The sequence below is a fragment of the Sceloporus occidentalis genome, unplaced genomic scaffold, assembly GCF_023333645.1.
Source record: "Sceloporus occidentalis isolate IW3139 unplaced genomic scaffold, rSceOcc1.0.p SCAF_3, whole genome shotgun sequence".
In the NCBI taxonomy this organism is placed as follows: domain Eukaryota; kingdom Metazoa; phylum Chordata; class Lepidosauria; order Squamata; family Phrynosomatidae; genus Sceloporus; species Sceloporus occidentalis.
The window spans coordinates 248669012-248683634 of record NW_028316983.1 but is presented as its reverse complement, the minus strand read 5'-3'; the positions used below and the strand labels follow the sequence as shown (position 1 = coordinate 248683634).

Genomic DNA, 14623 nt, shown 5'->3' with positions numbered 1-14623 from the left:
TCCCTGGCAAATCCAAGGGCCACCTCCAGCACTGGGGGTCTCAGAAAGGTCTTTCCAATCCATCCAGCAAGAACCCCGGAGAGTCTCTGCTTCACATCAGGTTGGCCAGCAAGGCCACTGGTTGCCTTAGGCAATTTTATCTTTCCCTCTCTCTTTCGTCAGAAATGAAGGAAGGTGGCCTTCAGAGATTACAGTGGTACCCCGGGTTACGAAATTAATTCGTTCCGCCGCCGCTTTCGTAACCCGGAAACTTTCGCTAGCCGAAAAGCCCATAGGCGCTAATAGCGAAAGCCGCGATTCCGTGTGAAATCGCGCCGAAAAGCACCAAATTTTTCTTCGTAACCCGAAATAACCTTCGTAACCTGGAAAACTGTTTTTAAATGGATTTTTTTCGTAACCCGGAAATTTCGTAAGGCGGCGCATTCGTATCCCGGGGTACCACTGTATGTCCATATTGCTCTCTCAACCTCTCTCTTTCTCTCCTTCCAGAAACTGGCCTGGGAGCAGCAGGAGCCCTCAGAGCGCAAGCTGAGCTTCCTGCCCCAGCACTATGAGCAGCTCCGCCGGGTACCGGCCTTCCCTCGCTTCATCCACGAGCGCTTTGAGCGCTGCCTCGACCTTTATCTGTGCCCACGCCAGAGGAAGATGCGGGTAGGCAGCTGCGTGCCAGTGGAGGGGGGAGTCTGGGCAGGGATGGGTGGGCAGAACCCAGCCTTTACGCCCTGCCTGCCTATTGCACATGTACATCTGACATCCTGTAGTGACTCACTTGGGAGCCGTTGGAAAGTGACCCACCGGACAGTCCTGCTTTAATGTCTGGCAGCACCTCCAGAGGGGTGGGAATGACAAAGGCAGCAACACTGTTGTGGGGAAAGGTCAATCATAGAATCATAGAGTTGGAAGAGACTGCAAGGGCCATCCATTCCAACCCCCTGCCATGCAGGAAAGCTAAATCAAAGCATCCCTGACAGATGGCCATCCAGCCTCTGCTTAAAGACCTCTAAGGAAGGAGACTCCACTACACTCCGAGGAAGTGTGTTCCACTGTTGAACAGCCCTTACTGTCAGGAAGTTCCTCCTAATGTTGAGGTGGAATCTCTTTTCCTCTAGCTTGCATCCATTGTTCCGGGTCCTGTTCTCTGGAGTAGCTGAAAACAAGCTTGCTCCCTCCTCAATATGACATCCCTTCAAATACTTAAACAGGGTTATCATATCACCTCTTAACCTTCTCTTCTCCAGGCTAAACATCCCCAGCTCCCTAAGGCATTCCTCATAGGGCATCGTTTACAGACCCTTCACCATTTAGTCGCCCGCCTTTGGACACGCTCCGGTTTCTCAATGTCCTTTTTGAATTGTTTGTGCCCAGAACTGGACACAGTATTCCAGGTGGGACCTGACCAGAGCAGAATAGAGTGGCACTATTACTTCCCTTGATCTAAACACTATACTTCTATTGATGCAGCCTAATATCGCATTGGCCTTGTTAGCTGCCTCATCGCACTGTTGACTCATGTTCAACTTGTGGTCTACTTGGACTCCTAGATCCCTTTCACATGTAGTTTCATTCAGGGCTCAAGGTTGCTGCACAGTTCTATGGAAGTTTATTTATACACCCCCCCCCCCCACTTCTATGATTCTATTATTCTTTCCCAGTCCTGGGACTCCTAGCAAGGCACCTTGCAAAAACTGAAAGAGATCCATCAAAACATGGCCAGGAGTTAACACTTTTTTGCTGAACTCAGAGACCTGTGGTCTGATGGCAACCCATCATGTCCTCCCCCTGGCCTGGCAACCAGATGCTGCAGTTGGTGCCTGCCTTCTTCAGTATAGTGAAGCCCAGAAGGATGGCAGCGTCCCATCCATCATTGTTTTTGCGTGTGACATTTGGTGACCTCAGCTTCTCCCCACAACCCACCTACTTATTCTGGATGGTGAGGCGGGAGCCATTTGCCTGGGCAGCATGCTTGCTTGCTTATGGATTCTTACTCTATTCAGGTCAGTGTGGATCCTGAGGATTTGATCCCCAAGCTGCCCAAGCCACGAGATCTGCAGCCGTTCCCCACAGTCCAGGCCTTGGTAAGTCTTCCAGTGGATGTCAGGAGAGTGGGTCAGCTTCCATCTCTGCTCGCTCTCTTCCCCTGCCATTTCTGCTGTGGGAACATTTCTAACTGGGGCAGAAAATGGGCTGGATTGGTAGAGTAACTTTGGCTTCAGCATGGATGGGGGTGGTTTGGCATGGGTTGTTTTGATTGAGGGGGCAAGGTGAGGGGTTACAGTGGCATCTTAGCCTTCGTAGGAGGGGGAGACGGGGTCCTAAGAGTACCTGGCAACAGACCCAGGGAAGAATCCTCTGGGTGGATCACATGTGTGTTAGTGTGGCTTATGTGCACAGATATCACCCTTTGGATGGGGCACAGAGGAGGCTATTTTCCCTTGTGCTCTGCCCAAAACCTCTCATCCACCCACCCACAGCCCAGAAAATGCTGATGCTGCTCCTTACAGGTCTGGAATGAGTAGAGAGGGAAGGCAATGCAGAGGAGGACCAAGGAGCAGGTCTTCATTGTGAAGGGAAGGAAATGGATGCTGTGGTCTATCTGGGAACACTCCCTCTTTTCTTCCTCCATTAGCTGTTCCTCTGTTCCCTCTCCATTGTTGGAGTGCAGCCACAAAAGACCCTCCCAGATATCCCCCTACCCTGGCACATCCGTCACTCATGCTCTCCTCTCCCCAGGTCTACCGTGGCCATACCAGCATCGTGCGCTGCCTCAGTGTCTCCCCCAGCGGACAGTGGTTGGCATCAGGTGAGCTCAACACTGGCATGAGATTCTGTTGAATCCCTGACCCTGTGGCACAGGGTTGTAGGGTTGTGCCTCCCACCCCAGCCTTGCCCTCTGCCCTCATTCCTGGCCTGTGATGCTATATCTGGAAGCTTGCAAAAGGCACAAGGAAGGGAGGGATCCATTATGGAGGAAGCACGGGAGGCACCTGTGCCAATTGGAGGCCAAGGCTTTTCTGGGCCCAACACACTCATGACTCTTGTGCAGGTTCTGATGATGGCACCGTGAAATTCTGGGAGGTCTGCACAGCACGGTGCATGAAGACCCTCCCCGTGCAAAGCTGTGTGAAGAGCGTGGCTTGGAACCCCAACCCCACCGTCTGCTTGGTTGCCATCGCCGTGTGAGTGGGGCATTGGGGCGGGCAAAGACTTGAATACATTTGCTAGTGGCCTCACGTTATCCAGGGAAGTCAAATCCCCAAGGGACCTGGCAAAGAATGCCCTCCAGGGGGCATTCAGCAGGGGCAAGAATGGGCATCCTCAAAGCCAGGGCCCTTCAGGGCCTGTAAGAGGAAAGCATTGAAATCACACCGATCTGGTTCTCAAGAGACAGTGACTAAACAGGAAAAGTCGGGATTTTGGTGTCATGGGAAGACAAACATTTTGGGTAAAGGAGGTAGGGAGAAACCTTTCTTTCTACTTACTATCCTAGCACTCCTTCAGCTTCCCCAGTGAAACAGATTGTCAGGAGAGAGGGCACACCATACAGACAACACCTGCCCATGACCACTGGCCACTGAGCGCATGAATGACCATTGAGGACTGAGAGAGAACACCTTGTCCATGTCTGATGGAGTTCCCTGTTCAGAGGCCTTCTGCCCCTGAATGTTTGAAGAGGGCCCCAGGAGGGGGAGGCTGGAAGCAGTGTTAAAAGGGCTGTGGTCCTCATGAGGCCTTCTGAGTTTCCATTTGGCATCTACCTGGCTAGCCACTGTCTCACAGTTTTATTGGGGCATAGAGAGAAAAGCCTTCTTCTGCCCTGGGCACCCCTGAGGGCAGCACCCTCCTTCCCTCCCTCCGGGCTGAGGTGTGTTTCCTCTTCCTTCCCCTCGCAGAGAGCAGTTGGTGCTGCTGGTGAACCCTGGCCTTGGGGACAAGCTGCTGTACGGGGCCACTGACCAGCTCCTGGAGAACTACATGCCCCCTGAGGAGGAGCGTCCGCAGCCGGTCAAGTGGGAGGAAGCAGACGGAGAGGACCGCACCTGGGGCGTGCGGCTCATCGTCAGGCATGGGAAGGTACTGGCATGGGAGGGGAGGATGGGTGGGTGGCCTCATGGCAGGGGTGCATGCCTGGGTATGCATTGGCACACTGCTTCCAGCAGGAGAGGGTGGCGTGGGCCTGACCGTCCTCCTCCACCCGTAAATCCCATAGCCTCCTCTGCTGTCCCTGAAACCAGGCAGCAACAACCCTTGTGCTCACGGACTACCCTCCTTCTCTCTGTCCTCTCCCAGCCCCTGAAGCAGGTGACGTGGCATGGGAAGGGAGACTACTTTGCCACGGTGGTCTCTGACAACAGCCACCTGCAGGTCCTGATCCACCAGGTCAGCAAGCGGTGGAGCCAAGCACCCTTCCGCCGGAGCAAAGGCCAGGTGCAGTGTGTCCTCTTCCACCCGCTGCGGCCCTTCTTCTTTGTGGCCACACAGCGCTTCATTCGCGTCTACAACCTCCTCAAGCAGGAGCTGACCAAGAAGCTCCTTACCAACTGCAAGTGGGTCTCCAGCATTGCTGTCCACCCAGGAGGTGAGCAACATGCACAGGCAAGCTTGGGCAGGGCAGGGCAGCACTGTAGGAGAAGGGTCTGGAGATACTTGCTGGAATGGGACATACAGGAGAGACTAAGAGGCTCTGGGTGTTTGAGAAAGGGGTCCATTGCTCAGCTTAGCCCAGTGAAATTCAGCTAAGAAAGACTTCTTTGGTACTTTTGTGGGCCTTTTTCAGGGATTGAGCAGCTGAGGTGAAGTGGCCCTCTTCCTTGGTGGCATGGCTGGTGTCAACAGAGCCTTACTGGGAAGGGAAGCCCAGGAACTGAGGGCAGTGGTCCTCGGTATGGGAGACTCACCCAGTGTCACTCCCCTGCCCTCCCTATGCCACACAGCAAGTGTGGCTGGACTAGAGCTGCAGCCTGTTTGTGCCATGCTCTTAGCCACAAGGTTTGAGGCCTTTCCAAGAGAAGCCCTAGCTGATGGCTGTTTCCATCCCTTGTCGTCCCCAATTTCAGGTGACAACTTGATCTGTGGCAGCTACGACAGCAAGCTCGCCTGGTTTGACCTGGACCTCTCCACAAAGCCCTATCGTGTTTTGAGGTGAGTAGAAGGGAAGCGCTTCACCTTTACTTGCTGGAGGCATGATCACCTCAATACACCTGACCCAAGGAGACTGGCAGAGATCAGTGCTGCTTCCTGGCATCACTAGGCACCTGAGGAGGTCTTCCTGCCCTTCAGCTGCTGCTTCACCTGCTTCACCCTGCCTTTCACCTGCTTCTGTGTCACAGCAGAATCAGCCCAGCTGCAGGATGTCAGCTGAAACAAAACAAACAGAACTGGCCCAGCCCTTGGTTTTCCTCCATAGAGGCAGGCATGGCCTTGGAGTGGGTGAGGGTGGTGGCACAGTGGTTAAATACATGTACTGCAGCCACTCACTCAGAACCCTAAGGTTGTGAGTTCAAGACCAGCAAAAGGGCTCAAGCTTGACTCAGGCTTGCATCCTTCCAAGGAGGTGGCTAAAATGAGTACCCAGATTGTTGGGGGCAAATTAGCTTACAGTTGTAAACTGCTTAGACACTGCTTAGGAGCTATGAAGTGGTATATAAATGAAGCTTGTTTGTTGTTTGTTTGTTTTACCCCCTCCATGAAGGAGGATCCCACTTTCATTCCGACCTCTATGTGTGAATGACCCTGGGTCTGGCACAGCTCAGTTGGCTGGAGTCTCCCCTCCGTCTAGCTATTGGATCTCTTTGAGAGCTGCAGACCTTTTAGGAGCCATGTTTCTCTTTAGAAGTGCTCCCAGCCAGGAGGAAAATTTGGGAAGAGTAACTGAGGAGCCTCCGCTGGGGAAGCTGGACAGGGCCTGACCTCCCTTGCTGGGGGCTTTCCATCCCCTCCCGCCTGCCAGTCCCTATTCTGGAACAGCTACAGATCTGCCCCAAACCCTCCTTGCTGGGAAGAAGGGGCTGTGAACCCCACTCCCACATGGCCTTGCATAGAAGAGTGAATCTGTCTCACACTGAGGGCTGTGGAGGTGGGAGTTGGAGGAAGCTGGCATCCAGGGCCAGACGGCAACAATTTCTCACAAGTGCCCTCCCTCCTTCCCTTCCTACCAGGCACCACAAGGCAGCGCTGAGAGCTGTGGCTTTCCACTCGCACTACCCACTCTTCGCCTCAGGCTCCGACGATGGCAGCGTCATTGTTTGCCACGGAATGGTCTACAAGTGCGTATGGGGCTTGGGAGTTACTTCTCCTCCTGTCACTAAGGAGTGGGATGTGGGGTGAAAGAGTGGTGCCCATTCTCCTGACCTCGGGAGAGTTGAGGACACGCCTGGAGCTCATTTCTCCCCCTCTTTTCCCCTCCGCAGTGACCTGCTTCAGAACCCCCTCATTGTGCCTGTGAAGGTGCTGAAGGGCCACACGCTGACCCACGACCTGGGGGTCCTCGACGTCCTCTTCCACCCCAGCCAGCCCTGGCTCTTCTCTGCGGGGGCCGACGCCACCATCCGCCTCTTCACGTAGCCCCCTCCCCTCCCAGCCACCTCGGGGGTCTCCTGAAGAGCAGAAGGGCAGCTGGGGCCTTTGCCTTGGCCCAGACCTCTCACTCTTCAGAGGAAAAGAGAGGGCCGGAGCCTTTGGCCAGGGAGCTCAGCAGACTCTGCAGAACTGGTTTTGTAATTAAATGTGAGGTCTTTTTGTCCATGCAGAGTCCTTTCTTCCTGGGGCTGAAGGCGTTACAATGATAGCTGTGCAGACAAGCCAGTTCTCCTGCTCTTTGCGACTGACTGGGGAGGGGGACTCAGCTCCCGAGAGTCCACCTCTTTCTCTGGGGAGGGGGCTTCAGCTAGAAAGTTTCTCATGCTGAGGTTTGTGTCCGTCTCCACTTTTGCAAGTGGTAGGGACTCCTCTGAAATGTTTCTTGTTGCATCTCACCACATCACCCCCCCCCCCTTTCATTTCATGGTGACACGGCCCATTATTAGCATTACGATTGCCGTTATCATTTTATTCATTCATACACTACCTTTTTGCCAGTACTGGAACTCAAGGGGGCTTACAGGTTATTTCCAATTGAAGACATAGATAAAAATACATTTTAAAAAGTTACTTTAGAAACAATGTGAAGTTCAGGTTTTTTGGGATCTGAGGCTGTTCTAGAAAATTTTATTCCTGACCAGCATCTGTGGCTGGCATCTTCAGAGATACTCCGTGCCATCTTCCATGCCAGCATTCTCTGGAGATGCCAGCCAGAGATGCCGGTGAAACAGGAATAAACTCTTCTTGAATATCTGCAGATTTCCATTTTCGCCGGGGGTCCAGATCTGTAGAGTTAAAACCCTTTAAAATTAATTAGAAGACAAATTCTAAATATCCTACATCTGCAGTCCAACAGTGTTCTGGGAGTCTGGCCTTATCGTTCAGTGCACTGATCCAGTCGGTGCCAGAAAAATTTGTCACAGGAGAGCAAGCGCATCCAAAGCACGTGAGCATTTCTCAAGCAGTAGTACAGTGTGGGAGCCAGAGCTGGATTTTGCACCTTTTGGGCCGGTGATGCCCTCCTGCCTCTTGTCTCCATTCAACCCCCTCCACCATTTCACTTGCCTTCCTGCCCCAGAGAGTGAGGCAGAACCAGTGGGGGACAGCCTCTTCTCGGAGCCAGGTCTCTCCATGCACCTCTTCTCCTTCAACCATTGCAGGAGCACTTGTGCTGATGCAACTGTGTTCCCTTGAGGCCAGCCCTGCTGTGCCCAACTGATGGGTAGAGAAAGGCCTTTTTTAGGGTGCAGGAAGGGAGAGTAGGGGACACACCACTTTGCCTCTCTGCTTAACAATGCAGCACACCAGGTCTAGCTCAGAAAAGGAGCTTGAAGTGACATTAAGGAAAGCTGGTGGGGCTCTGCTCTTTCTAGTTATATAGAGGTTGGATCTATCCATCTCCATGAATGAAGGAATTGAGGGCATGCTTATCAAATTTGCAGATGATACCAAATCAGGAGTAGCAGCTAATACTCCAGAGTACAGGATCAAAATTCAAAATAACCTGAATAGATTAGAAAGCTGGCCAACACTAACAAAATGAATATCAACAGAGAGAAACATAAGGTACTGCACTTCGGGCAGGAAAATGAAATGCACAGATCTAAGATGGGGACACCTGGCTTAAGGAGACTTCTGCATGCAAAAGGGATCTAGGAGTCCAAGCAGACCCCCCAAGCAGACATGAGTCAACAATGCGATGTGGCAGCTAAAAAGGCCAGTGCCATTCTAGGCTGCATCCATATAAGTATAGTGTCTAGATCAAGGGCAGTAATAGTGCCACTCTGTTCTGCTTTGGTCAGGCTTGAAGAAGGACAATAGGTAGATAGAAGCAATATGCTTAAGAGGAGTGTAGAGTGGTCCCTCAACATGCAGTGGGGTTAGGGGTGAAGGACCCCCGTGAATGGGGGAAAGCACTATTCTGTTTGCCGGAGTGAACGCATCCCTAGGAATTGCCAGGTCCTTCAGTGCAACTCTCTGGTCAATGTCAGGTAGAAGCTGATCACAGACTTGTGCTGGAGGACCTACCAATGCCTAGAGAAGTGTTTTCTCTGGGAAGTCTACCTTCTCCAGCACAACTCTGGTCATAATGTCTGGAAGAACTGCGCTGGAAGTCCTAGAGATTCCTAGAGACAACATATGAATCAAAACCGCAAATAAAGCCACAAATGTAGAGGGCCAACTATATTTTCACATACCAATTGCCATGGACAAACAAGAGGGCTCTCCAGACTTTGCCCACTTGTGGACTTTACAAAATCATGGAGAGGGAGAGAGATCATAAATCTGTTTTGTCCAGATCCAGCAAAGCAGCTCTTTCTGGCATTCCCCCCCAAGTCTCCTTAATTCCATACAAGCCTGATGCCAGGCCAAGGAGTGGACTTCCATGGGTGACGGATGCCTCTGGTCTGGGCAAGAAGTGGGCAGCAGGGCAATGCCAGCAGCCATTAATCAAAGCTCCTTGTCCCCAGCATCCCAGAGGGAAGAAGAGGCCTTGACCACCACCACTGGTTTCCTGAGAAGCACTTCATTTATTAAAAATAAGTTGTCTGATTGTATGTACAAGTTCCTCCCCAGAGGAGCAATGGATGAACCTGTGGAAGCTCTGGAAGGGGCAGGAGCTGTTTGTCCCAGCAAACCCATGGCAGAGAGGGAAGGTGCGTGGGCAATGCCGGCCATGGGTGCCAAAAGGGGACTTACTGTTTCCGAGGCGTGACGGGGAAAGTGCCGATCTGCCCACCCCATCAAAGTCCCTGTTTGGGGAAAGGCGCCATGTTGTGTGTCCTGGAGAAGGTCCATGATGGCCAAGGAGAAAGGGATGTGGGCAGAAGGAAGGAAGGAAGGGTGACGGGTGCGCAAGGGTCCTCTTTGGAGGAGTGGGGATGCTTGTGAAAATAACCATATAACCATCCTAGGCTCTGCCGAGTGGCTCCCACAGCATTCAAAGTGCATCGGAAGACTTCTGCCACGTTGGGGGAGGGAAGAAGGTGCTGGCTCCTGCTGCCGTGGGCCATCCCTTGGAAGATGGATGTGACAGTCAAGGTGCATTTGTGTTGCTCTGGAAGACGTACCGTGCCCAAGAGGTGCCCGCCACAAGGGACAGATTTAGGGTGGAGGGGAGAAAGAGTCCAACCGGGTTCTGTCCCTTCAGGCATCATCCTGCTTGGGCCCCTCGGAAGAAAGGTGGCCCTCAAACGATCCTGACCAGACGGCCCAAGGTCTCGGCCACCTTCATGCGCACGGCAGCCACAGGGTCCTTCAGCAGCACAGTGAGAGCTATGGGGAAACAGGAGGAATGGTGAGGGACCTTCACTGGTGGTCTTGGTTGTCTTTTGAGTGGTTTAGGGATGGGTTCCTTCATGGCATGGGGCTGGAGTAGATGGCCATTGGGGTCCCCCCCAACTCTAAGAATGGGAAAGGAATTGGGGTCCCCCCCATTCTATGAATGGGAAAGGAAGTGTCACTCAAGGAGAGGACTCTTCCCAGGCAAAGGCCACCCGCGAGTGTGGACCCAAGCAGGGTGACCAGATGTCCTAACCGCAAAGGCGGACCAGGCACCACAAAGTGGACATTCTACAAAAATGTGGGATGTGACAAACTATAAAGCTAAGAACACTCAAAGAAATGTAGATGCACACTTAGTCATGCTCAAAATGGAGGAGATGGTGAAATTCCTCCTGGACAGAAGGTTGAAATGTAGGGCATGTCCTGGGAAAAGAGGACTTCTGGCCACCCTAGACCAGTGGTTCTCAACCTTCCTAATGCTGCGACCCTTTAATACAGATCCTCATGTTGTGACCCCCAACCATAAAATTATTTTCATCTTGGTTCCTAAGCCCATCGGAAATACGTGTTTTCCGATGGTCTTAGATGTCTCCCCTGAAGGGGTCATGACCCACAGATTGAGAACTGCTGCTTTAGACCCAAGGGACCCTTTTCTGCTCTCTGGGCACCATCTTTCCCGCTGCTCCCCATAACTAGCTAGGAAAGGCCCAAGACCTGCCCTGTGAGGATGCCAACATCTGGGTCTTCCTCCCGCTTGGAGCTGTGCCCACATCCTGCTGGTCAGTGGACAGCCAAGGGCCAGGGAGGGTGGCCAGGCAAAGGCTGCAGGCGCCTGCGACAGGCCCAGGCGGGCGCTGGGTTGGCACAGTCCCAGCTGCGAGGAGGAAGCGCAGGGCAGGAGTTCCTCCCGAGCAGCAGAGATAGAATAATATTTTTCCAGTAGCATGTTTACACTGCAAATCTGAGACTCTCCCGTCCCTCCAGAGCAAGAGACGGCCTGATTTATGTGCCGATCATCAGCCCCAGCCAGCTGCAGGAGCTTTTTTGGGAGGGGGCTGTGCTGGCAGGCCGACCGCTGCCTCGCGCTCAATATGGGAAGCTGCGGTGACCCCATCCGGAGCCCTCGCTCGACTGCGCACTGCTTCCCCTCCAAAGCCTCTCTTCTCCCCCCTTTCCCCCCATGGCCCTCCTGCAAACAGACGGGCCTCTCTCTTCGGACCCCTCCGGCAGCCAACGGAAAGATAGTTTTCCCTTTTTTAGTGGTTTTTAAGCTCTGCTGGAAAGCGCAGAGATTTTCCAAGCCTTGCTCTCAAGCGATGAGGTCACTGCTGACAAGGAAAAACAGCCCTGAAATCCAGGAAAGTTAGTTACTTAACTGGCTTCCATTTTGAGTGGCAGGGCCCTGACCAAGGAGCAACTTGGCACTGGGCACAGGAATGCGCCAGCAATCCTCCCTGCTTTCCATGGCCCTTCGCCTCCATGAGTCCAGAGTGGCTGCATTGGGGGCTATCGGGGGGGGGGGGGGAGGGGGAAAAGAGGACTTGCTGGTCCTCCCTCCAACTAGCCAGCTGGCCAGCCTTGCCACAGCTGGACCAAAGGACTGTTTATTAAAATATTAATATAATAATAATAATAATAATCATCATCATCATCTTACCCGCCTCTCCCCATGGATTGAGACAGAGACAAACAGGCCAACAAATACAGTACACTCAGCCCTCCATATCCATGGATTCTTTTTTATCCTCCATGGCTTGAAAATATTTTTAAAATATATAAATTCCAAAAAGCAACCCTTGATTTTGCAATTCTGTATAAGGGATGCCATTTTACTCTGCCATTGTATTTAATGGAACTTGAGCATCCTCAGATTTTAAATATCCAGCGAGGGTCCTGGAACCAAACCCCAGTCGATACCAAGGGCCCACTGTATGCATTAGCTAAAACAATGCATTTTTTAAAACAAACAAGACACATATGTATTAAAGCAACCTAGGTTTAAAATTTACTATTTTAAAAATCGTCTGGATAGGCTGCCAGAAGAGGTTAGTCTTCAACACTCTTCTAAATTCAGGTTGTTCCACAATTTGGGGGCGGCTGAAGAAAACATCCTCTTGCTGACAGTTGCCAACCTAATCCTGTCTGATGGGAGTAAATGTCCGCCAGAGGACTTGAGCATATGGGGCGGATTATATGGGACGTGTCTGTGAGGCTGATGGAACCAAGAGAAAGCCCTCCCTGAAGGATCCCATGGGAACTCTGCCTCCAAAGGGCGATCAGGTGGCCCTCAAAGCCAGAGGGCCAGCCCAGGGTGGCACTGCAGGCTCCTTGCATGGCCACTTACCCCACTCACCTGCAATGAGCTCATCCAGGTTCAGTTGCTGGCCGTGGACTTGGTCGACATGAAGGACGAGGAAGCCTGGAAGGGAAGGGGATGCTCCATGGTCATGGCAGTCAAAAGGAAACAGCGCCCACAACACCAAAGATGGTGGGGGACGGGGACGGGATCTAGGCCATCCACACCTTCCCACCCCACCCTTTCCATGGCACCTCACCTACAAACATAGGGGCGGCAGCTCGGATGTCCGCCCAGTTGCTCTTGAAGTAGAAGAGATTGGTGGCGACCAAGCGGCTCAAAGTGTCCGGGTAGCTCTGCATCTGCAAGAGAGAAGAGAGAAGGCCCAGAGCGGTCAGAGAGCTAAATCCAGAATTGCACAGGAGACCATGCCCTATGAGGAGAGACTTAGGGAGCTGGGGATGTTTAGCCTGGAGAAGAGAAGGTTAAATAGTGATATGATGATAGCCCTCTGTAAGTCATACTGAGGAGGGAGCAAGCTTGTTTTCTGCTGCTCCAGAGAATAGGACACAATGGACCAACGGATGCAAAGTACAGGAAAAGAGATTCCAACTCAACATTAGGAGGAACTTCCTGAAAGTAAGGGCTGTTCGACAGTCAAACACACTCCTTCCTTGGAGATTTTGGTGGAGTCTCCTTCTTTGGCGGTCTTTAAACAGAGGCTGGATGGCCATCTGTCGGGGATGCTTCGATTGTGAGTTCCTGCATGGCAGATGTGGGTTGCTCTTGATGGTCCTTAGGGGTCATTCCCAAGGCTAATATGCTCTGACTGTCTGGCTCACCATCAGACCTCAGCAAAGCCACTTCGCCAGCACCTGACCCACGCCTGCTGCCCCAGTTATCAGGACTGGCAGCTGTCAGAGAAGGAAGGGAGGCTGGAACAATTGCAATGATTCTCAGTGCTTGTGATCCATGGAGGGAGCAGCTAAACCAAGAGGGGAAAACAGCAGTGCTCCAGATGCTTTCCAGACTACAAATCCCATAATCTTTCACCACTGGCTATGCTGGCTAGGGCTGATGGGAACTGCAGGTCAATAAGTGCTGGAGAGCCATGTGGTCTCCACCCAACACAGCCTCTGGGAACTAGACGCTAAGAGAGACCAAAAGACTTTTAAAGAGGAGACCATCAACTGGATGCCTTATTCCTCAGCCTAAAGGGCACACCGAGGCCTCTACAACCCAAAAGGGAGCTACAGAATCCCTGACCCCATGCGCCAAGGGCTCCAACCCAATGCTCTAAGCAGGATCTTCAGGCGGTGATTCTCAAACCTTTGTCTTCCAGATGTTTTGGACTTCAGCTCCCAGAATCCCTAACTGTTGTCCAAACTGGATGATGCTTCTGGGACTCAAAGTCCAAAACACTCGGAGGACCAAAGTTTGGAAATCACTGAATCTGCAGCAGTGAATGGAAGTAGCTTGTATTGCCCTAAATTTTTCTACATTTAGTTGCGGCTATATTCAGTTTACAGCAGAACTTTGGAAGCTCTGGACTATATTGGACTTTTCATTAGCAATGGTGATTTAATATTTCACTGTCTCTCATTAGTTGTTGGTGTTAACACATATGAATATCTTTGCATACATAAAGGTTTTCCAGTATCTTCATTAGTGTCAGAACCAGTCATGTGGGGTCCATTTATAATGGTAATTCATGTATCTGTATTCCCTCATATAACTGCTTCTATTCCTGCTCTGTCTAAAGGTATTATAGTGGGAGGGGGCTGGGAAGAGAGTAGAAAAGTTTAGCAGATGATCGCTTGCTGGAGAGGCCTAGCCGGCAGTTTGGAAGGTTAGTGCTCAGGCCCTGGGAAGCATCTGGCATCCAAGGTTGAGGCCTTGAGGAAGCCGTGGTTGCCATGGCCAGCTGTGTGCGATGTGGGGATGGAACTGGGCTGGAGAAAGGAGGGGCTGGGGAAGGTTACAAGTGGGACTTTTTCCCTGTGGACCTCAGATTCTGCAAAAACGTGTCAATGGATTACTTCTGCCGTATTTCTACAATAAACTTGATTTCTTTGCAATAAGTTTCCTTGTGGATTACTGGTCTAAGGATCCCAGATCTCTCAATTAGTTTTTAGTGCATGTACTGTGGGATATACAGCATGGGACACTTTGCTATCCTCTCCCTGTTGTTTTGGGCTGGTGTTAGTGAAACCCTCCTGTTGTGTTTGGGGAAACAGCTGGACAGGGTGGGCTTGGGAGCGCTCCCCTTGCCATGCTCTTTCTGACTGACTCACCAGATGTTTGCACACATCGTTCATGAACTCGCCATAGTGGAGAGTCCGGTCTTCATGGAGGTGGTTCTGGAACATGTCGCAAAGGACTGGGCAGCCCATGCTGGGGCCACACATGCGCAGCGCAAACTTGCAGGCCTGTAAAAGAGGAGGATGAGCCATGGCCATGAGCCTT

General features: G+C 52.0%; 2 protein-coding genes across 6 annotated transcripts in view; one reads left to right on the top strand and one right to left on the bottom strand.

Moving 5' to 3' along the window:
- Positions 1 to 6739, top strand: part of BOP1 (BOP1 ribosomal biogenesis factor) — a 104468-nt gene extending 97729 nt beyond the window's left edge. Inside the window, exons 8-16 of the mRNA XM_089518169.1 lie at positions 490 to 651; positions 1995 to 2075; positions 2731 to 2800; positions 3044 to 3176; positions 3891 to 4071; positions 4288 to 4576; positions 5055 to 5139; positions 6156 to 6263; positions 6408 to 6739. Of these exons, the coding sequence (XP_089374295.1) occupies positions 490 to 651; positions 1995 to 2075; positions 2731 to 2800; positions 3044 to 3176; positions 3891 to 4071; positions 4288 to 4576; positions 5055 to 5139; positions 6156 to 6263; positions 6408 to 6561 (1263 nt within the window). The 3' untranslated portion in view covers positions 6562 to 6739. The remainder of the gene's footprint in view (positions 1 to 489; positions 652 to 1994; positions 2076 to 2730; positions 2801 to 3043; positions 3177 to 3890; positions 4072 to 4287; positions 4577 to 5054; positions 5140 to 6155; positions 6264 to 6407) is intronic.
- A 1831-nt stretch (positions 6740 to 8570) lies between these two features.
- The window catches only part of MROH1 (maestro heat like repeat family member 1), an 85060-nt gene continuing 79007 nt past the window's right edge, over positions 8571 to 14623 (bottom strand). For all 5 annotated transcript variants that reach the window (XM_089518165.1, XM_089518164.1, XM_089518167.1 and 2 more), the window contains 4 exons: positions 14452 to 14586; positions 12417 to 12519; positions 12215 to 12280; positions 8571 to 9852 (listed from right to left, as the gene is read on the bottom strand). In XM_089518165.1, the coding sequence (XP_089374291.1) occupies positions 9767 to 9852; positions 12215 to 12280; positions 12417 to 12519; positions 14452 to 14586 (390 nt within the window). In that variant the 3' untranslated portion in view covers positions 8571 to 9766. The remainder of the gene's footprint in view (positions 9853 to 12214; positions 12281 to 12416; positions 12520 to 14451; positions 14587 to 14623) is intronic.